The sequence below is a fragment of the Triturus cristatus genome, chromosome 4_1 (genome assembly GCF_964204655.1).
Source record: "Triturus cristatus chromosome 4_1, aTriCri1.1, whole genome shotgun sequence".
NCBI classification, from domain to species: domain Eukaryota; kingdom Metazoa; phylum Chordata; class Amphibia; order Caudata; family Salamandridae; genus Triturus; species Triturus cristatus.
Window position 1 is genome coordinate 46,070,575 of NC_140585.1, and position 21,563 is coordinate 46,092,137.

Genomic DNA, 21,563 nt, shown 5'->3' on the forward strand with positions numbered 1-21,563 from the left:
TGCATCACCGCTCTTCTGGCATCGAGGGTGTGCAGGGCCTTTTCTGCGTTTGTAGTCGAGTTTTGGAAGAAACTCGGTATCTGGATACTCTGATTCATGTGGAACGCCGACACTACCTTGGGCATGAAGTGTGGGTCCGTCCTCAGGACTACCCTGTCTTTGTGAATTTGAATGTAGGGCTCCTGTAGCGTTAGTGCTTGAAGCTCGCTCACCCTGCGTAGTGAGGTTATGGCCACTAGAAAGGCAGTTTTCATCGTCAACATTTGTAGAGTGGCCTTGTGAATGGGTTCAAACGGCGCCTTCATGAGCTCCGTCAGAACCACGTTTAAATTCCATGCCGGCGGCGGCAACCTTTTCGGAGGTGCCATTCTTTTGGCTCCCTCCATGAAACTCTTCACCACCTGCGAGGTGAAGAAACTTCCACCCTTCTCACCTCTGGTGTAGGCAACGATCGCTGCTAGGTGTACCCTTAGGGAGCTCGAGCAGAGGTTACTCTTTAGAAGGTGTGTGAGGTACCTCAGCACAGTTGAGTCTCTTGTCATTCTGTTTTGCAGGCCCTTTTTCCTGCACCACACCGTGAATCTCTTCCACTTTGCGCTGTAGCACTTTCTTGTAGTAGGTTTCCTTGCCTCCCGTAGCACTCGCATAGTGCTCTGAGGTAACCTTAGGTGTGCGAACTCTAGGTCTTCAGGAGCCATGCTGCTAGGTTGAGGGTCTCTGGCTCTGGGTGCAGGACCTCCCCGTTTTGCATTGAGAGCAGGTCTTTTCTCCTCTCGAACCTGTACGGATTGCCTTGAGCCATTTCTTGAATCTGTGAGAACCATGTTTGCCTCGCCCACTGTGGAGCCACCAGGATCAGAGTCATGTTGCTGGTTCTGCACTTGTCGAGCACTCTGTGCAACAGGGGTATCGGTGGAAAGGCGTAGGCAAATGTCCTCCACCAGCTTATCCATAGGGCATTTCCCTTGGATTGCTGATCTGGTTGCCTGGACGCGAAGCTTTGGCATTTTGCATTGTGGCGTGTTGCAAATAGGTCTATTGTGGGAGTCCCCCATCTCTGGAAGATTTTCTCCGTTTCCTGGCCATTGAGCTCCCACTCGTGCGATGCTGAGGTCTGTCTGCTCAGCCAGTCTGCCTCCACATTGTCCTTCCCTGGTAGGTGAATTGCCAGTAGATCTATCTTGAGAGGTATGGCCCATCTCCAAATCTCCTGAGCTAGGGATGAGAGGGGAAACGACTGTGTCCCCCCTTGTTTGTTGATGTAGAACATCGCCGTGGTGTTGTCTGTCTGTACCAACACCCTCTGGCCGAACAGGTGTCTCTGGAATGCCTTCAGGGCTAACAGTATCGTTTTCAACTCGAGGTAGTTGATGTGGCGGACCGCGTCTGCTGGAGCCCATAGACCCCTCACTCTGAGGTTGTCCATGTGCGCTCCCCATCCCTTCTGCGATGCGTCCGTGGTAATGGTCATTGTTGGGCTTGGTGGTGTCAGGCTTCTCCCCGTTGTTATGTTGTCTCTGTTCCACCAAGTTATCTCCTCCTGCACTGCGTGCGTAACAACCACTAGATCCTCCCAACTTCCGTTTGCTTGTGACCATTGCTGTTGCAGCCATTCCTGGAATGGTCTCATGTGCAGGCGTACATTCGTCACCAGCTGGATACAGGACGCCATCATCCCCATCATCTTGCTCACCGCCCTCACTGTCAGAGCTCGCCCCTTCTGGTAGAGCTGCGTCTCCTTCAGTAGAGCATCTGTCCTCCTGTCGCTGGGCACTACTGTACTGTTGAGGGAGTTGATCTTTGCCCCCAGGAAAATCTTTACCTGTTCCGGTTCCAGCGATGATTTTCCCCAGTGGATGGAAAATCCCAGATTTGTGAGGGTGTCTGTTACGCGTTTTGCGTGCCTCTCGCACTTCTCGCGTGAGTTTGCCTTGACCAGCCAGTCGTCCAAGTAGGGGTATACGTGTATTCCCTGCTTTCGTAGGTGTGCCGCTACCGCCGACAGGCATTTTGTAAAGACCCTTGGCGCTGATTTTAATCCGAAGGCCAGGGTTGTGAACTGGTAGTGTTCCTGTTCGATGTTGAATCTTAGAAGGCCCTTGTGCCTTCTGTTTATTGGGATGTGAAGGTAGGCATCCTTGAGGTCCACGGTGACCATGAAGTCCCCTTCTCTTATCTGTGGCAGTACCTCCTGCAGTGAAGTCATTTTGAACCTTTGCGTTCTGATGAACTTGTTTAGGTAACGGAGGTCCAGTATGGGTCTGAGGTCTCCGTCTACCTTCGGAACCACGAAGTAGTTTGAGTAGACCCCTTTGTTGCGTTCCCTGAACGGCACTGTCTCTATGGCTCCCTTTTGTAGGAGTTTCCGCGTTTCTTCTCTGAGTATTGCCAGTTCTTGGGCCGATCTCTGTCTTCCCTTCGGCTTCCTGTTTGGAGGTCTTTTCCCCAAGTCTACGCAGTATCCGTACTGCACGATGTTCCGTATCCACTTGTCTGTGGTTATACGCCGCCACTCCTGAAGGTAGAACCTCAGCCTTCCGCCTACTGGTGACGTATGCTCGTAGGCTCTTGAATCTTCTCTTCCCCCTGATGACACTTTTTTGCGCCTCACCCTTGGGGACCTTACGAGGGTAGGAGTCTTCTTGCGTGCTGAGTCACTTCGAGGAGGGCTGATCGCCCCCTCTCCTCCTTTGGCCACGTCCGTTCCCTCTCCCGCGAAAGGACTGGCCCCGAGGTTGATATTGCCAGCTTTGCTTCGGCTGACTTTGTCCGTGACCTTCGCCATGCTGACCTTGTTGGAACGCCTGGTGCGACGTCCCCTGTTGGCTTCCACCCCTACCGTAGGGTCTCCTCGAGGGATTTCCTCGTCTCATTCCCCTCAGCTGTAGGGCCCCCATGGACCTCGCTGTCTCGTTTTCATCTTGAGCTGGGTGAGCTTTTCGTCCACCGTTGCTCCGAACAGTGTCTCTCCGTTGAAGGGGGTGCCAAGGATGTTGTTCTGCACTTCCGGTTTGAATCCCGAGATTCTTAGCCATGCATGCCTCCTCTCTGTGACCCCTATGGCCATGAGTCTTGCTGAAGTCTCTGCCCCATCCAACGCCGTCTTTATACAGGAGTTGGCGATGTTCTTGCCTTCATCTACCAGGTGAGAGGCTCTCTGGCGGTATTCTTCGGGGAGGTGCTTTACTAGCTCCCCCATCTCATCCCAGTGTTGGTATTGGTGTCTATTGAGGAGTGCATTCGAATTCGCCATGCGCCAGTGCATTGCGGCGTTCCTCTCGACCTTTCTGCCTGTGAGGTCGATCCTCCTGCTCTCTTTATCCGGAGGTGGGCCCGAAGTTGCTGGAACGTTGGCCCTTCTCCTGGCCGTGGAGGCTATGATGGAGTCTGCGGTGACGCTACCCTTGATGTAAGGTGGGTCCAGGGAGGAGTGCTTATATTTCTTCTCTGTCCTGGGCGTGATCGACTGGCAGGTGGCAGGCTCCTTGAAGGCTTCTCTCCCCTGGTTCATCACGCTTTGTAGCATGGGGAGGAACTGACTCCTAGTCTGGATGGGGAGCAGTGTTTCGACGAGAAAATCGGCTTTCGGCCTCTCCTCGTCGAGTTTGACGCCGAAGGCCATTGCTGCGCTCTTCACCACCATATTGTACACCCCGATGTCGTCGGGTGGCGAAGGCCTCGAGGGGTACGTGTCCACGGCCTCCTCCGGGTTTTCGGTGTCGAGATCGTGCCATTCGACGTCGTTGCTGGTAGATGCCGCCGATTCGTAGAACGACTGTTGGTCTTCTTCCTCGGCTTCTTCCTCATAATAGGGCTCCTCTTCTTCCTCGAGATCCCTTGTCAGCCCTTCGGCGTCGAACTCGTCTTCGACCTCGACGACGTCCGCCGATGAAACCGTTGGAATCTTGAATTCCTTCATCCTGGCGTCGAACTCCTTCTTCCTTTGAAGGATGTTCTCCATTTCGGCCTCGAGCCGCCTCTTCTTTTTCTCCATTTCGGAGATGCTTTCGGCGTCGACCGCGGGTCTTTTCGATGAAACTTGCGTCGACGTCGAACGTTCTTTCTGCGTCGATCGGCCAGTTTCATGGGATGATTTCGACGACCCTTGCCTTTCGGCGTCTTTCTGCACCAGGGAGTCCTTTTGTAAGGATCCGCTGGGCCTTTTGTCCGAAGTTCCCCCTTTGGACGTCGAAGTTTTCGGCGCCGGGGCTCCCTTCGTGGACCTTGACTCAGTTTTTCTCGAGTCACCCTCGTGTTTTCGAGGTGTTTTTTGATTTGCGCTCGACGATTCTCTTACCTCGTCTTCTTTTTTCTTGTCGGTCTCTACGACCGTGAAGTTTTCGGCTGTCTCGGCGACGTTGTCCTCGTCGTCCGTGTCGAGGCCCAGCTCGTAGAGTGTCGGGGGTTTCCCTTTGCCATCCATGTTGGCGTTGGCTCTTCTCTGCCTCTCTCTCACCCTGAGTGTCTTCGGCGCGAAGGCTGAGCAGGCGTTGCAGTCGATACTCTGGTGATCCACCGGTAGGCAGAGGTTGCAGACCGGATGCTGGTCTTTCTGCGCGAACTTGTGGTGGCAGTTTGGGCAGAACTTGAATGGCGTCTTGTCCATCTCGCTCAGGGTCTCTGAGCGTGCATTCTCCAAGGCTGTCGAAGAAAAAAGGTTCGCTGGTCCTCTTTCTTCGCGCTCCTGATGAAATCTGTTCTATTCCTGATGTCTTCTCTTGATTCTATCGATGAAACTCGCTTTTCTTCCTTCTTCCTCCGAGTGAATTTCTGGAGCTTCCCGATGACGATCCAGACCCAACGGCGGAAAAAAGAATCTGAAGATGGCGCCCCAAAGGTGGGACTTCCGCAGGAAGCACGACGACGTCACGGGAGGTGCACCAAATGGTGGACGTCGACGCCCACCTGGGCTACAAAAAAAAAAAAAAAAAACAAAGAAAAGAAAAGACTACGAATCCGGACCCAACCACAAGATCGCGGAATAATGCACAGCATAGTGAATCCAGAAAGATTCACGCTGCAAAACCCATCTCAACAGTGCTGAACTTACTGCTCATGCTTGCATGATCTGCTGAGTTGGTCTTGTCAGATCAGAACCCAATCCCTACAGTACAGCGACATACCACAGCAGCGCACACACAAATCACTTTGTTTCTGAATTGGCCTTGGCTAACGCAATATTTATCATTCCATGCACTCCATTTAGTTTAGTAGACAGGGTATATGTAACAGTGAGAAACATTTCCATGCAATATTGTATTCTACCAAATAAGTAACCTTCATTTGTGATACTACAGAGTGGTTTATACACCTGGCCAGTAGCTTGCACATATATTTTTGCACAGCTACTAATATAACATGTAAGAGCAAAAATAATTAGTAGAGAAAGTGACTGTGTGTAATGCCACAATTTTAGCCACTGGGCACATTAACATTTTTATTAAAATGCCCCCCTTACCTTCAGGTGCCACACCAAAGCCTGGCATGTCTTGCTCTGCATCGGTCTCGAGACAGATACTTGGAAATGAGGAAAAGTCTCTGGGCGATGTGATGGAATATGGCAAATGGTCAAGAGGGTTCACGTTCTCCCCAGTGTTAAAAAGGTCAGCAGGCTCCGATTCCTGCACGCGGGACTGGCTCTGGGCAGGCACCTCAGTCTCTTTTGTCCTATGCTTTCTGCCGGGGGATTCATCTGTTAATGTTGCCCACTGCCAGCAAGTGGTCATTCTTTCCAGGGAGCATCTTCCATTTGGAGGACTGGAAGCACAGCTCTGTGCTCCGTTGACTTCCGAAAGGGTGTGTAAATTGGCATCAGAAGGTTCATTGTGACTAGTAGGCAAGTCTTCAACAGACATATCTGGACTCTCCTCCATGACAACAACAGGGGTGTCAGTGAGATCCGGCATCCTTTCGACGGCAGTATCAGTATCCGTCCATTCTCTTTGCTTCACCACACTTTGCGCTGCAGGTCTTCTGGAAGTGCTTGCACGCTTTGGTCTCCTCGACTTCCGCGGTGGCAGTGTTCTTTGAGCGCTACTGACAATCGGCTGCTCAGCAAAGGTCTCAACTTCTGTGCTCTTTGGTGGATTTGTAATCTTTGCATGTGTTGGTGGGACGTCATCCTCACTGGAAGAGAGAGGGAAAGACCAAGAGAATGTGTGCCCAGCAAGGCATTGCCAGAACAGTGTTCTTGCCCGACCTCGTCTCGCCAGTGGAGTACGGGGCTTTAGGTTGGGAATAAATGCACAGTCTTGGCTATGATCATGGCACAGGAGGATCAGTTGTTGCAGTGTATCGCCAGTGACTGAAAAACTGCTGGATTGCTGATCCTCTGTAGGCTGCTCTGAAACCAGAAAAAGATGTCTAAAGTTAAAGAACACAGAAAAAAGAGCACAAAAAAACTTGTTTGCATCAGGACATGTAAACTAGGGCAAAATCTGTGTAATACAACCAAACCATTATGTACTGAACAACAATTTGTAGGTTCTTATTAAATGTTTTGCTGGTAGTAATTCTAGTGAAATCAACATGTTTCCATTGATTTTGGAAAACTAAAGTTACTAAACTGCATTTACTGATTAAACAACAGAAATTCTATCATTTTTACTCCTGTGTAGGAACTTTAAGTGGATCACTGAAAGGGAATTAATACTGCGCCTCTCACTAACAATTTCATGCTCTCAACTTTCATATAAACATTCGGAATCTTACCTCTGCATGCCTTATTTTCACCATATGGAGGGTGCCTTATCCACCCACCCCCTGGTTTCATTGTACTTTTTTTTTACTTTGATAAACTTCTGCTTTTTCTCTTTGTAATACCTGTTCGCAGCTAATGTCACAGAAAAAGTCATCCATCCAAGTGGATATTTTACAAACTCGGTGAATGTTTTCAAAATAAAACAAAAGTGACCTGGATTTACAGAGTAACCTAGCGTGATTGTTAAACAGTTGCCACTTTGAAAGCTTCAATGTGCAATGGAGCACCAACCGTTGGAATTTTGAAACTGGTGTGGGTGAAATGTGAATTTCCTCTGCACAATTTTGCTAAGATTTTCAAACTTGGAAAAAAATCTGCTCGCAGGGGAATATCCCCCTGAAAACACACTGCAAGACTTCTTCCACTAAAAGTGAGTTTCTGCCCAGGAATTTTCTCATCTTCTTAACTGAAAATGTATCCTGCGAAATCTGCATTTGGGGAATCTTTTGTATTGCTATCCAAGTTAAGAACCTTTACAAAGTTTGCAGAGAAAGACTTTACAAGTGTGCATACTGTGTGTAGAAATCTAGAGAGCACCTTTTGGCCACCACAAAGGAAGGAGTAAGTTTTATGCATTTTGTTTAACAGATATCAAACCACTTCTTTTGAAGGCATGTAATTACTTGTAATGCGAATGGTCCTCAAAACAAAATCTAAGATGCTTTTCATTTTGCAAATGCAGATTATTATTTTTTCAACAACAGCTACAATAGCCAAACAATAACTGAATATGTATGACGTCTATTTTTAGTGTGAGCAAGGCAAGGTATAAGATCTGTTCAGAAAAGAGGGCTGTAAAAGAGAATGAAAAACAGCCTTCGCCTTTTCCTTGGCGAGTACGGGATTCTGGTTGTTTAAGGGGGTGGAGACTGACAGATGGCCAAATGCAGCTCCTGTACCCCAAGGTGCGGTGCCGCAGGAAAGGGGGAAAAGCTTTAATTTGAAGTAAAGGATCGAAAAAACTGACCATCCTGTGCTAAAGGAGTTTCCATTTATTTGAATAGCTTTTCCTAACAGGGGTGAGCGTGCTGGGCCGAGAAAAAAATAAACTCTCTAATAACAGCCACCTCAGTGGATTGCAGGCATCTTACTCAGAGATGGAATAAACAAGGTATGCACAACTCAAGCTGTAATGACCACAGCCATGTTTGTTTTCTCACTTCCCCGAATGCACTGTCAAGAAAGGGAACTTAAAAGGGTAGGAGGATGAGACATGAGGGCTTCTGGAGTAGTAAATGTGTTCTAATCAAAGGATGCACGTAGTATAGGGCAGGGACTTTGAACGTTCATACAGTGGCATGAGGCTTGTCGCGTGTTCCTAACTCACATTCTCAGATGTTCCCAACTGGTAGTAGAGGGAAAGTTGGCCCAGAAAGCAGTCGACGTTTGAGTGCTTTTAGGATAAGCAAGCAAGACTAAGGGTTCCGATGCTTCCCATAACTGGCCTGTGTGAGATGGACAAAGAGGAGAAGGTTAAACAGTGACCCAAGCAGAGAAATACATTGTTGTCTCCCACCTCTTCGCAGAGCATAGTGAGCATCAGTATCCAGGTCACGTTGTCGTCTTCCATGTCTTCGCAGAGCATAGCGATTATTAGTATCCAGGTCGGCTGGCACAAAAGTGCCAGGAAAGGCTGCTAATGCAAATGTGGTTTCCAGCATCTAAGGAGTCACTGGAAACCATGCACTATTAAAAGACTGCAAGAACATACTGTTGGAAGAAAAGTAACCCGAGAAGGTGCTACCCTTAGGAGCAGAGCAGGTAAGGAGAGGGAAGTGGTCCAACAACACTTGAGAGAGCGCGTCATGCTTGAAACTCACTGGACAGTCTTAATCCGTAGCAGAGTGTAGCCCTCCAGAGCGCCGGCAGATACCCTTCTTTCTTGCTCAGTCAAGTACATGCAGTTCTTTATACTCTCTCTCTCCAAAAAACGCACCCATTCTGGCGGCTGATGTGACTTTTTTTTAATAAATCTGTGATGTATTTCTGACATCAATTGACTTGTGTAGTTTTTAGATCAGAGACCTGATCATTGTACATAAACATTAAATGCACATTCTTTTAACTGAGCGGAATTGGGGTTGGGAGGAGGGATGTCCAAAAGTGGAATTCCATGGCACCTTCCGGACTCTATCTTCCTATTCACCGTCTAGCTTTTACAATCAGCTAGATAAATGGCGTAACAGTGGACTACCTGGATATGTGCTGTACCCATGATCTCCCTTGCTTCCGGCTCTACTCATAAGCTTCGATGGGCAAGAGATCCCAACTACCTCAATGACACATGAAGGCTATGCCCTTCCACACTGTGCTATCATGTAAGCAAGACAAGCAACTTGACAGTGAAAGAATTCAGAAGAATAATCAGCAATGAGTTTGTCAGACTTCAAGAGTAGGTCATGATTAGCACAGAGGCACACTTTGAGCCATGATTCTGCAGAAAAGACAACATGTGGGCTTTAAGTTTCTTACATCTGTAAACATGGTGGTAAAAGGCTTGAAAGGAGGATACTGAGCCTTACCGTTGCAAACCATGGCATCCGAAGAGCTGTAGCTGTGAAAAGAAAAAACACAATATTTGAACATGACACAAAAATAACCTGATCTTTCCTCTTGATCAAATTACATCTCTAGAAGACTTTAGTACCTCACAAAGAACATCAAAAATAGATCCAGCTGTCCAACAAGAACACCAGATTTTGGAGGTGAGCAGGTTATGTGTGAAAGAACGAGAAAGAAAAGCCAAGATGGGGAAGGAGGAGGCAGAAGTGGAGATGAGATAGTGGAGGGACTGACATTTATCCGGGAAGAATTGTGGTTTGTTACAAAAGATGGGTGAATAGGGCAAAGGAAAGGACTAGTCTTTTTTCAGTGGGCTGCAAAACTGTGGTTTGGCAGAAAAAGTTAGGTTTCTTCAAACGAAATATACATCAAAATAAAAATCGAAATCATTGGAAGCCAGTAGGGTAGCATTGCTTGAGTTTACCAAGATCCTAAATAGCCCACTGGGGCAATGCAGGTTATGGGATCATCGCAGCTGCTATATACAGGAAGTATAAACATCTTCTAAGGCCCCGACCCCTTACTGAACCCATAGAAACAAGGGGAGGGGAGGGAGAGAGTGGGGGAGGGGCACTGGGCAGCTAAACAGCTTCACTTCACTACAGAACTAAGAAAAGAAAGGAAAGAAAAGGAAGGAAAGAAAGGAAGGAAAGGAAGGAAAGAAAGGAAAAGAAGGGAAGCTCCATGAATGAAGGGATGCTTCCTGCAGCATGAATTGGTGGTTTCCTGCAACAGATATTGAAAAACACTCCATCTACTGCAATAGCTCCAAGTACGCCACACGGCCTAGGAAAAACTGCAGGACTCACAATAATCATCCCCCTAAAACGATACGCACGGCATGGTAAAATATCAACACCGGGTGCAGCTCACTACAGGGTTACAAACATGACGAATCCAGCAGCTGCAGGTCCCCTAGGACAATTTCTCCATACTCTTCAGATTAAAGAGCCTCTGTTGACGATACAGTTTCATCTCCCTCCTCTTGGCACAGCCGCTCTCATGCATTTTCAGATTGGCACCGACCAAGCATTCCGAGCTGAGATGTGACACAGCTATGCAGCTGGCAGAACCCTATTTGTAAACGAAGCATTTCTACTGTAAACACCATACCTCACAGCTGGGCAGTGCATAAAGAGATTGGTATTGGCTAGAGAATCGATAAATGCCTTGCTAAGATGATTGGGACAATACAATGACAGCACATTTCACATAGCAAGGCTCCTTACTCTGAAGATCCTGAGAGGAAGATGATGACGTGGAACGTCTGCAGCCATGGATGATGTCTTGGTTCTAATGCGGCAGTGACCTGGACTCATATTTCACGATTCTATGTGCCAGGTGCGTCATGTTACAGGGGAGATTCTGCACTGCCATGGTTGCACTAGCAGCATGCCACCAAGACTTTTTTTTATGTCATCAGTTAACAAAAGCCCAGTCACGTGTGTAGTATTTTACTGAATACATCACATGATTTCTTATAGTCTTTAAATCTGGGTCTTCAAGGTCAGGAAGCTTTTTGTCAGATTCAGACAAGAGCATGAATCAAAATACAGAAACTCTACACCCAAGAACAATCTACAGAAGCCACCAGGGCTTCAAATAATGCCAGAATCATCTCAGAAGATAGAATCAAAACAATTTTAATTCATAATAAAACCTCATCTTAGAGAAAAAAAAAACAAAGTCACTGAAATAGTCGAGGGAGTAAAAACAAGGTCAGAGAGGGGGGAACACAGTCTTGGCATGGAGCCAGAAGAGACCTTATTGGCTAAACTTCTCGTAAAACTAAGCCACTATGGACAGTAAAAATGCCGGACACGTTTTAATAGGTAACAACGGATCACCCATCCACCTTCATCAGGAGTACAGAGTTTCTGTATTTAGATACATGTTAGATGGATACTGTATTACCGCATTCATTTGTTCCCTGCCCTATTTGTTTTATGTTTTCATAAAAGAGCATGGCCCACAGCAGCGGCACCGCCTCTGTGTGCCACCATTCAGATTGAACGCATCAAGTCAGGAAGATTACTGTAAAATGATGTAAGGATTTGCATTGGATATGACATGGTATGATGATTATTCAATTAATCAACAAAAGGTGATAATGTGCACACAAAGCACTTCAAATGAAATGTATGCAGCTCAAACAATAAACTGAATGGGAGCACAACTTAATACTCACTTAAGCTGTAAAGTGTAGTGTGAAAAGAAGACAGTTACAGAAAATAAAACTGGAATATTTGTTTACAGACCAACTAGATTCTGGTACGTAACTTTACTGGGAATAACTCTAAGAGTAAAGTCAAAAGAAATTATGGGATAGAATTAAAGAAAAGACAAACAAAAATTAACTTACAAACTGGGTCGAAGAAGCACTCAAACGGTTGTCCCAAGCATTTTATAGTGTTGCTTCGACCCCTTTCTGAAATTAATCTAGTTTCATACTGCATAAAGCAGCAGGATGCTGAAAGGGTGCAGTCAAGTCAAAGTATTGAGATTGGGAGCTTAATGCTGAAAGAACATGTCTGTGAGCAGAATTTGGGAAAAAAGCATTGGTCAAGATGTGTGGGCAGAACATGAAACAAAAGGCAAAGCTTGAGACACATGGCTGCATCGCATATGTGGGCAGAACTGATGACTAAAGAGCAGAGGAAGGATATAAGAAAAAGCCACAAGAACTGAAAAGGGTGCAAAGTGACAGAACAGACCCAGAAAAGCTATGTCCAGAGTCACTACAGACAATGAAAGAGATGTGGCTGCAGAGGCAGTAGAACAGGCACTGGAAGAGATTTATGGAATGATTTTATGAGAGAGGCACTGGAGAGAACTGTAGGGAGAGAGTAAGAAAAATGGTCTGCCAAAAATTAATATGGCGGCACAATACAGAAAACAGAGCAGGTATGGGGAAGAGAATGAGAAAATATATCCGAAGACATTTATGGGACAGTTATTAGAGAGAGAAGCAGATGGGTGGGAAAAAGAGAAGAAACAGATGGGAAGAGATGTGTGAGGAAAAGCACCTTAAGATGTGTGGGGGCAATGTGTCAAAAGGAACAAGAATATGTGATCACAAATCACTGCAGGAGGTGTAAAGGTGCAAAAGAACCCAATATAGGAATAATAATGTAGACGGATGCAATGTCATTGCAAGGAGGATTGATACGGTGCGGAAATTGTTCTGAAGAGAATATTCAGATGACATTTTGAAAAACATTGACGTTCTGCTCCCTTACTTCATACATGATCTAAATATTATCATATCCAAACTGCGCAAATGGACTTCTAATAAAAGATGAAAGATATAGCACAAAAAAATATGCATGTGATACCATGATAGCCAAGTATAGAACAGTATGGGACAACATGACAGACAATGGTAGGACGTCTGTGGGCAGAACATGATAGAAAGGACACAGGGGTGAAAGAAAATGCAGTAGACGAGCTACTTAAGCAAAATGTGCAGAAAAGGAAGGGGTGTGGGAAAAACAAAAGAGAGTAGGGAGGTGTGCTGGCAGAACAGAAGAGAAAAGAGACACCGAGCAATATGGGAACATATCACGACAGGAGAGAGAGAACAGGAAAGATACGAGAAAAGGCAAGAGGCACTGCAAGAGGTGTGGTGGCAGATGCATAGGAATAGGTGCATGATGTAAAAGAATACCTGTCCAGCAAGAACTTGGCCAACTGCGAGTGCAAAGAGAAGCCAAGCTCTTCCTTCAGGTCACACCATTGGTCAAGGTGGCTGCCAAGCCGGATGCGGCATTTGCTGCGTCTGGCGTCCAACTCCTTCCGTTTCTGCTTCCGCACGTCCTCCGGGGCACGCAGGAGGCGCCGGGAACCGTGTTTTTCCATGGTGCTACCTACACAGAGGCCGAAGCATGGAACACTGGCAATTGATAACATGTGATAGCCCAACCATTAAAAAGCATGTTTACAGAAAATCAGACGGCCATAACAGAGCTGACCCCTAGCCTTCTGTGGAGCATCAGAGAACAAATTAACAGAGACCCTGAAAGTAATGCAAAGCAAAGGGCCAAAATGCCTATCAGATAACCGTCTGCTAAAAATAACAAGTCTTCACTGACAACCTAGTAATGACAGTATAAGGCTCCAACAACTAACTGCACTCTTACTCTCAGAGTTACTGATAATGCCCTATTGACTGTAAAAGGTATTGGCACAACCCTGCTAAAAGAACACTGCAAGGACTACCTCCTATTAAATGACAACCTCTACCACATACACCACCCCATTAAGAGTATAAGGCACTGACAACCCCACACTGATTCTACATGACTGCCAGCCTCTCACTGATTACCTACGTTAACTGAACACGTCACTGATAACCCAACCACTTGTGTTGACCATCATGACAACCGTGGGTTCCCCAGGTGCTGATCTGCACCTAGTGAAAGCAGGCCCAGCCTTCCTGCACCCGGTAACCCTAGAGAAGGGGACACTGGGCTGTTAGCAGGATGGTGGCATGACCTTGTAGAGTCAATGTCTTTTACACTGTATGTGCTCAGTGACCTGTCCTAAAACAAAGTCAGAAGGAGCGTGTCCCTGCCACATACAGTCAAGAGGGAAGGTTGAATAAGAAATAGTAAACGAGGTAAGAAAAATTATTATAAGAGATTATTTTAAACATGAGAATGTTTTAAACAATTTGATGGCTAGGATTAAATATGGCATTATAGACAAGTTATTCCTGCTTTAAGATGTATGAAATTGAAAAATAATGTAAAAATTTAATGACAATGTGTTTAATTATGTTTTATTGTTTGTTTGCCATATTTGCCCTGAAGTAAATATTAAATAAATAACCATAAAACATACAATCACTGGGATGTTGTTAGTGCCTTGTACATTCAACGAGTTCTTCAGTGCCCAGTGCAGTCAGCAGATGGTGCATAGTGCCGTGTACAGCGGTGGGAGGGGTTGTGTTCAGTTATGATGAGGATGTCAGCATCTTGTGCAGTAAGAGGGGGGATGCCAGAATCTTCTACAGTGCGTGGCAAATTGCTTATGCCTTGTACGTTAAGTGTGAGGTTGTACCTGCCTTGTACAGTCACCAAAGGACTGATGCCATATACAGCCAGAGGGCGTTTACTAGTGCCTTCATCACTTGCCAGGCGGGGCTTCGATAGTGCCAGTAAGCAGAGGCTCAGGTTTGTCACATCACCCCTATGGAGAGCCTCCGTGATCATTCAATTGCCCCTCCCCACCCCCCCAACAACCCTGGAGCCTGCCTTGCTCCCTGCCACCCTCTCCACCCCACAGCAGCCATACAGTGCACTGCTATGGTGCATCTGCACACATTACCTCCCAGTCACAGTCCTTACACACATGAGCAATAGCTCCTCCCCGCAGAAATCCCAAGCTGAAACTCCCCTGCTCCCATCCCTACCCTCCAGGCCACGCCCACATCATGGGGCACATAACCCCGACCTTACCTTCCAATATCCAGTACCACAAAGCACAAGAAGCCGAATCAGGGAGGGAAGGATGGGAACCGGGACTGTGATGGGGAGGTCGAAGACTCGGAGTAATGAATATTACCAATAATTTACCACCTGCTCAGAGAAGATGATAACTGGGATCAATAACTCTCTGGATCCTGTGCAAAGTGACCTGGGCCCTCTGGGCATTTGGCAGGGTTATCCCAATTCAGGAGAGTTTAACTCATAACATTTGTTAACTCATTGGGAGATACAAGCTAAAATCTTTAATTCTGGCCCACATTAAAGGGAAATGTAATGAGTCAAAAGATGTACAAGTCACAGACAAATACCCACTGAATTCACAAGGCACTGGCACTCAAACACAAGGTCCCCAACTATAGAAAACATAATTTTGCAAACTTTGGATTTAGACACTAGTTCCTCATTTAGACCAAGCCATCTGACGAAAATTGTCTCATTGATGCGACAGTCTTAAGCATCCATGATCTGCAACGCAATTGGGTTTGGCTAGGTATTTGTTTTGGGTAGCACTTGTATATACTTGAATGGGGATTGCTTTTTTTTTTTTTTTTTTTACTGATTACGCACAGCATATTTGGGCCCATCATCATTTACTTGCATTTGGCAACAAAAACTTTAGATTGTTCCCTCTCCTATTTTCATTTGAATGTTCCTGTCCTCACCGCTATCCTCATGCATGTCTCCTCTGTGATGGCCTACACTAAGTCACATGAGGTGTCTACCTCAATCTCTTATTATATTTCTATAGATTGCCCACACTTAATTTCCTATATGACAAATTCTCCCCTCTTGGAAACCATATCTCCACAACCTAACAATGCATAGGCTTTAGCACCAACCATTTGGAAGAACTTGCCTAGCCCACACGAATGATCAAACCAAACTCCTAGTAATTTAATCAACTACAAGAAACTGTAGTAAACACATGGAATGTTTTCCTCAAGCGCATAAGACAATTTCCAAGAACTGCTGGGTGAACGTTCCAAGTTGAGAGTGAATACAGACAGCCTAGCAATGCTCTAAAATGTGTTTGTCCACATCCTGTTCTCATTCTTGGGCGGAGATGGATTGATAAGGTGCGGAAAGTGTTTTGAAGAGGGTATTTTCACGAAATTTTGAAAAACATTGACTTTCAGCTCCCTTACTTCATGCATCACCTATCGTACTATGCCTTTAAATGTTACTGCATACAGACTGGGCAAATAACAATGTTATACTCCTATGAAGAGCACAAACACCATTTCAGTAGCTACATATATTAAAAGGCATTTAATTATTATAAGAATTATTTCGACAGGAAAATTAAATAAGTGAATGGTTTGCTTTTCATGAGGTGAAAAGAAAAAAAAACACTACAGGGACCATTTTGCTTTGAGACAAAAGTTTAGCTACTTAATTTAGGCCACTACTTTTGAAAGATGATTTTCTTTTACAGTATCCCTTTAAATGTCTGTTATTTGTAAGTACTTGAGAAAAGTCACTGCTGTTTCAAGCAATTAAATAGAGCAGATAGGTAGAGATGACTAGGGAGCAATTTAAATTAAGCGTTGGAAGAAAAGGTTAACCTCATACGTATGCAGCGCCTACACCACACTGTTCTCTGGCTTAACCCTGGCTGTCATCAACAATCACTGCCCTTTATGAATCACAGTCGTTTTTAAATTCCTTTTTAGTATTGCCCATCACCTTTTTATATAGCACACTTTCACTTTTAACGTCTGGAATTAACATTTTTGCTGGCGAGAGGATTATTCTCAACTGTGACCTTTATACCACCCTGTTGATACTTTAGAGAGCCCATCCACTGTGAAAGGTCACATCCTCTCCATATTTGTATGTGGATCTCTAGCAGGGATGGTGCCGTAAAAACAACAAAATTATTATATATTGCAGGGACAGAACCTCTCTAAGGAGAGCGTGGCAGAGACAGAATCTGTATCAGCCACAGCCACCCAACATATAAAATGCACCCTAGTCCCAGAAGACAACATCAGGTCACTGGAGAAATCACCGACAACAGACTCATTTATAACCCAGAAATTTCAGACCAGACGTGAAAACGATATTACGATATTAGCTCCGGGACACTCTGCTTGAGTAGCTGAGCGCTCAACAAAACCTCTCATAACATAACATAACAAAACATTACTTTGAATTGTTATCATATACGCAAGAAAAAAGGAGGTTGGGGGTCCATCTAAACAAGGACTGTGCAGAACTCCACCCCGAATTACATCTTCTATAAACTCTGAAGTTCGGTTTGGAATTGTGAAGGGTGGTAAGAACTGCAAAGGATAAGGCCCTGTACCTGTGTTTTCATTTGAAGTATGTAACGTTTGGTTTGTACACCTAAAGAAGAGTAAAACTGCACATTCAGTACAGTAACGGTCAAGCTGAAAAACGTAAGGACAATGAGATGAGAAAGAATAAACCATAACACAAACAAGGTATCTGCTCAAGCATAAAATCGGGCATTAAAAAGATTTAATTGCACAGATGTGCGTATTTCAGTGGGGAGTTGGGGGAGAAATCTCACCTTATAGTTTTTGAGGATCTCAATTTTGCCACCTCCCTAATTTTTGCTCACACAATCCCAACATGTCAAGCTACGCCACAGTCCACTCCCAGTGCTACTAAACTGCATGAAAATGCTGCCTAAACATTCATAAATAATCATGCATGTGCTCCCTAGTGCCATATAATCCGGGCCACTGGGATAATGAGATTTTGCGTTCAGTGTTTAGCGCATAATTATAGATATGACGCATTGGGAACATAATTGCTCATCTGCTGCACAAGCAGCAGATTTAAAAAAAACAAAATTGTTGGGAACCAAAAGTTATTAAAAGTAAAGTGACACGTGTTGCTGCACTGTAGTAGACCCTTCAAACAGCTTCATTGATCACCTTTCTGTGGCGTATTGCTTTATTGGGAAGGCAAACTGGTATAGTGTTGAAAACTTTGCCCAGCTAGTGTTAGCATATGTGAAAATAATTAAGGCAATACTATCACTAAGAGTGATGCATTATGCGGCACAATTTGCCTTGTCACATAATTTGGTCCCCCGATGCATATTTCGAGCGCCCCTCCATATAATTCACTCCCTCCTCCACTCGCCTACGACGTGCATCAATTGACTGTTCACTGCCCAAATATTCTGCCCCTAATCAGACACCTCAAGCTGCTGTTCCCATCGCCCAGACGTCTCCTGCCCCTGCTCTGTGGCTGAGTCCCATTCGTTAATTGCCACCTCTAACCCTCCCATTTTCTTCTCGGACCCTACACTCTCACCTTCACTCCACGGCCCCCCTAATCCTGACTCCCCCCCCTCCCCCCAAGTGCCATGATTCCTCCATCCCCCCTGCACCTCTACAGCCTTGTCACCCCAGCATTCATTCCACCCGTCTGGCCCAGCACCTCCTGTGTCATCCCAGCATTCATTCCACCCGTCTGCCCCAGCACCTCACTCCTCCTCCCGTGTCACCCCAGCATTCATTCCACCCATCTGCCCCAGCACATCACCTTCCTTCACTCCTTCTCCCCTATCATCCCAGCATTCATTCCACCCGTCTGCCCCATAAACCCTCCTTCCTTCACTCCTTCTCCCCTGTCATCCCAGCATTCATTCCACCAGTCTGTCTCAGATCCCCTCCTTCCTTCACTCATTTTCCCGTCGTCCCAGCATTCATTCCACCCGTCTGCCCCAAAACCCCTCCTTCCTTCACTCCTCCCGTGTCACCCCAGCATTCATTCCACCCGTCTGCCCAGGCCCATAGTACGGAGTCCGCTCTGATTGAAGTCTCCGAAGCAATTCAGGATTGCATGGATGCTGGTGGATGCTCTGCCCTTGTGCTGCTGGACCTTTCGGTACAAAAGGGGGTGGTGATGGACGGAGTATCAGAACCAATCAAACACTCACACCCAGTCAACAGATCTGGGTTTGATCCATCACCGTTCTTTAGCCCACTCTGCCACCCCAGTTCAGACATGGCCATATGCAAATCTGTCTGACCCTGTGCCTCATGGGAACAGTCCAGCCAAAAATTGCCAAGCCATGCCTTCCCTGGACCGGAAACAAGCTTCCTAGGACCGGTTTCTGGCATTCCGTCTTCAGCCAGGCTTGCTTGAATCCAGTGGCAAAGTGAGCAAGGGACTCACGTCTGAGCATACCCTGCCAACTTATGGCGAACAAAGCGGTACAAAAGAGGGTGGTGATGGACTGTTCCCATGAGGCACAGGGTCAGACTGATTTGCATATGGCCATGTCTGAACTGGGGTGGCAGAGTGGGCTAAAGAACGGTGATGGATCAAACCCAGATCTGTTGACTGGGTGTGAGTGTTTGATTGGTTCTGATGCTACGTCCATCACCACCCCCTTTTGTACTGCTGGACCTTTCAGCAGCATTTGATACTGTTCCCTATTCGCTGCTTCTGGCTCGTCTGGTGAAGATAGGTATCTCAGGTTTGGCTTGCAGCTAGTTGAAGTCCTTCTTGGAGGGGCGATGGCAACAAATCTGGCTACCACCTTTCTCATCCTCGCCTCAATGGGAGACCACGGGAGTGCCGCAAGGGTCCTCTTTGAGTCCCCTTCTTTTTAACATCTACATCACTCCTCTGGTACAGTTGGCGGAGGATCTGGGAGCCAAGATTGTGGCGTACGCCGATGACACCCAACTCCTGTTTACTTGGGGCAAATCTGGGCTTTTGTACTCTGGAGGTAAAAAACTGTCTGATAGAGGTTTTTCAGTGGCTCTCAGCTGAAATGCAATGAAGAGAAGCCGGAAATTCTCCTTTATGGGAAGTTTCTTCCCCGGTTCAGAGATTCTCTTTGGCCGCCCGACTATCCATTGCCATCCTCTTCGGGTCAACCAGTTAAGAACCTGGATGTTTGGTTCGATGATAATTTATCCTTTTCGACCCAAATTAAGAAGCTGGCTGGGGGCTGTTTTGGGATATCAAAGTCCCTTAAGAAATTCCTCCCGCTACTTCCTAGGGCTGCAAAGGAAACGGTGACCCGGGTGCCGATATTGCCACGCATTGATTATGCCAATGCTCTGTACGTTGGCTTACCGGACAATACTCTTAACAAACTGCAGGTGGTCCAGAATGCGGCAGCTAGGCTCCTGTTTAATATTCCAATCAAATGCAGCATTAGACAACATCTGCGCACATTACATTGGCTACCCGTTATTAATCGTGTGAAACACAAAGCCCTGGTCGTGCACACTGCGCCTTGCATGCCTCTGGGCCTGTCTATTCAAGGAAACACTTCATGTTTTATACTGCAGGAAGATCTTTTGAGGTAAGCTTCCCAGCTATTGGCCCGGACACCTCATGTCCGTCTCCATAGAGGGGGGGGGGGTAGGTCTCTTGCCTTTAGGGCTGCCACAACCTGGTACTCCCTTCCTCACTCTCTGCGTAGCGTTCAAATCTGGCTCATTTTAACCTCTTCAGTGCTCCGCCCTTTCCACGCCCTGTGCCGGGCGTTTCATTAGCGGGCGGGGTTCATGACGAGATAGTCTCGTCATGGGCACAGCGCAACCGCGCTCCATGACGAGACTATCTCATCATGGGCACTGAAGGGGTTAAAAAAAAAACAGCTTAAAACATTTGTGTTTTAATTATTTTATTTTGCAGCACCTCAAGGTTCGCGCCGGGAAAACTCCCTGGAGTATCTGTGGGTGTTATAAGCTACAGTAACATAACATCTCATCTTCCTTCACTCCTCCTCCACTGACACCCCAGCATTCATTCCACCCGTCTGCCCCAGAACCCTTCCTATACTCCTTCACCCCTCTCATCCCAGCATTCAATCCACCCGTCTGCCCCAGCACCTCACCTTCCATCACTCCTCCTCCTCTGTCACCCCAGCATTCATTCCACCCGTCTGCCCCAGCACCTCACTCCTCCTCCCGTGTCACCCCAGCATTCATTTCACCTGTCTGCCCCAGCACCTCACCTTTCTCCACTCCTCATCCCAGCTTTCATTCCACCCGTCTGCCCCAGAAACCCTCCTTCATTCTTCCTCCCCTGCCACCCTAACATTTATTCCCTCCATTTGCCCCAGCCTCCCTTCGCCGCGGCTTCTTTTTCCCCCCAAATGCCCCCTTCTCATTCCCAGCTCAGCCTCTCCACCATAACATAGTTCTTTTTTTCGGGGTATCCAGCCCCCACAGACTGGCCCTTCTCCCTCCACCGCCCTCTCTATCATCCCCACGAGCCCCTCTCTCTGACTTCAGCACCTGGGTTCTCCTCCCATCTCTTCTCAGCCAACCTGGCCCTCCTTCACCCCTACTCCCAAGCTTCCCCTCTGTCCCTTGCCCCGCTTCCTCCCTCGCTCCCCAGCCACCCTCCCCGCCCATCGTCCATCCCTCCCTTACCCTTCCATCTCCCCATGTCACTCTCCCATCTCTTCCTGCTACGGGCAACTTTGTATCACAGAAAGCTGTTCACGCGTCACTTCCGGCGGCGGAAACAAGCGCAAACTCTTCTCAAAAGGACCCAAGAAGAGGCATCCACACAACAACGGCGATAGGCTAAAAAAATGTATCCGAACTGAAACAGACCAGAACCGTCTTCATTATCTTTTTGCTCTCCTTTACTAACTATTAGAGATGCAGCCTTCAGATACTCACATCTAGGGCTGTTACCTTACCAAGAGAAAAATACCAGCCATGTGTTGTTGTTGCTTTAATTGTCTGCAAAGGCCTGGATATGACACTGAATAAGACTGTACAAAAATTCATATGTAT

The 21,563-nt window shown here is 46.6% G+C and overlaps 1 protein-coding gene across 1 annotated transcript in view; it reads right to left on the minus strand.

The window, feature by feature from the left end:
• The window catches only part of LOC146839436 (zinc finger protein 692-like), a 151,154-nt gene extending 129,852 nt beyond the window's left edge, over window positions 1–21,302 (minus strand). Inside the window, exons 1-4 of the mRNA XM_085651490.1 lie at window positions 21,192–21,302; window positions 12,990–13,188; window positions 9,283–9,314; window positions 5,459–6,343 (exon numbers count right to left, since the gene is read on the minus strand). Coding sequence (XP_085507616.1) covers window positions 5,459–6,343; window positions 9,283–9,314; window positions 12,990–13,188; window positions 21,192–21,207 — 1,132 coding nt within the window. The 5' untranslated portion in view covers window positions 21,208–21,302. The remainder of the gene's footprint in view (window positions 1–5,458; window positions 6,344–9,282; window positions 9,315–12,989; window positions 13,189–21,191) is intronic.
• Window positions 21,303–21,563: the final 261 nt, after the last annotated feature.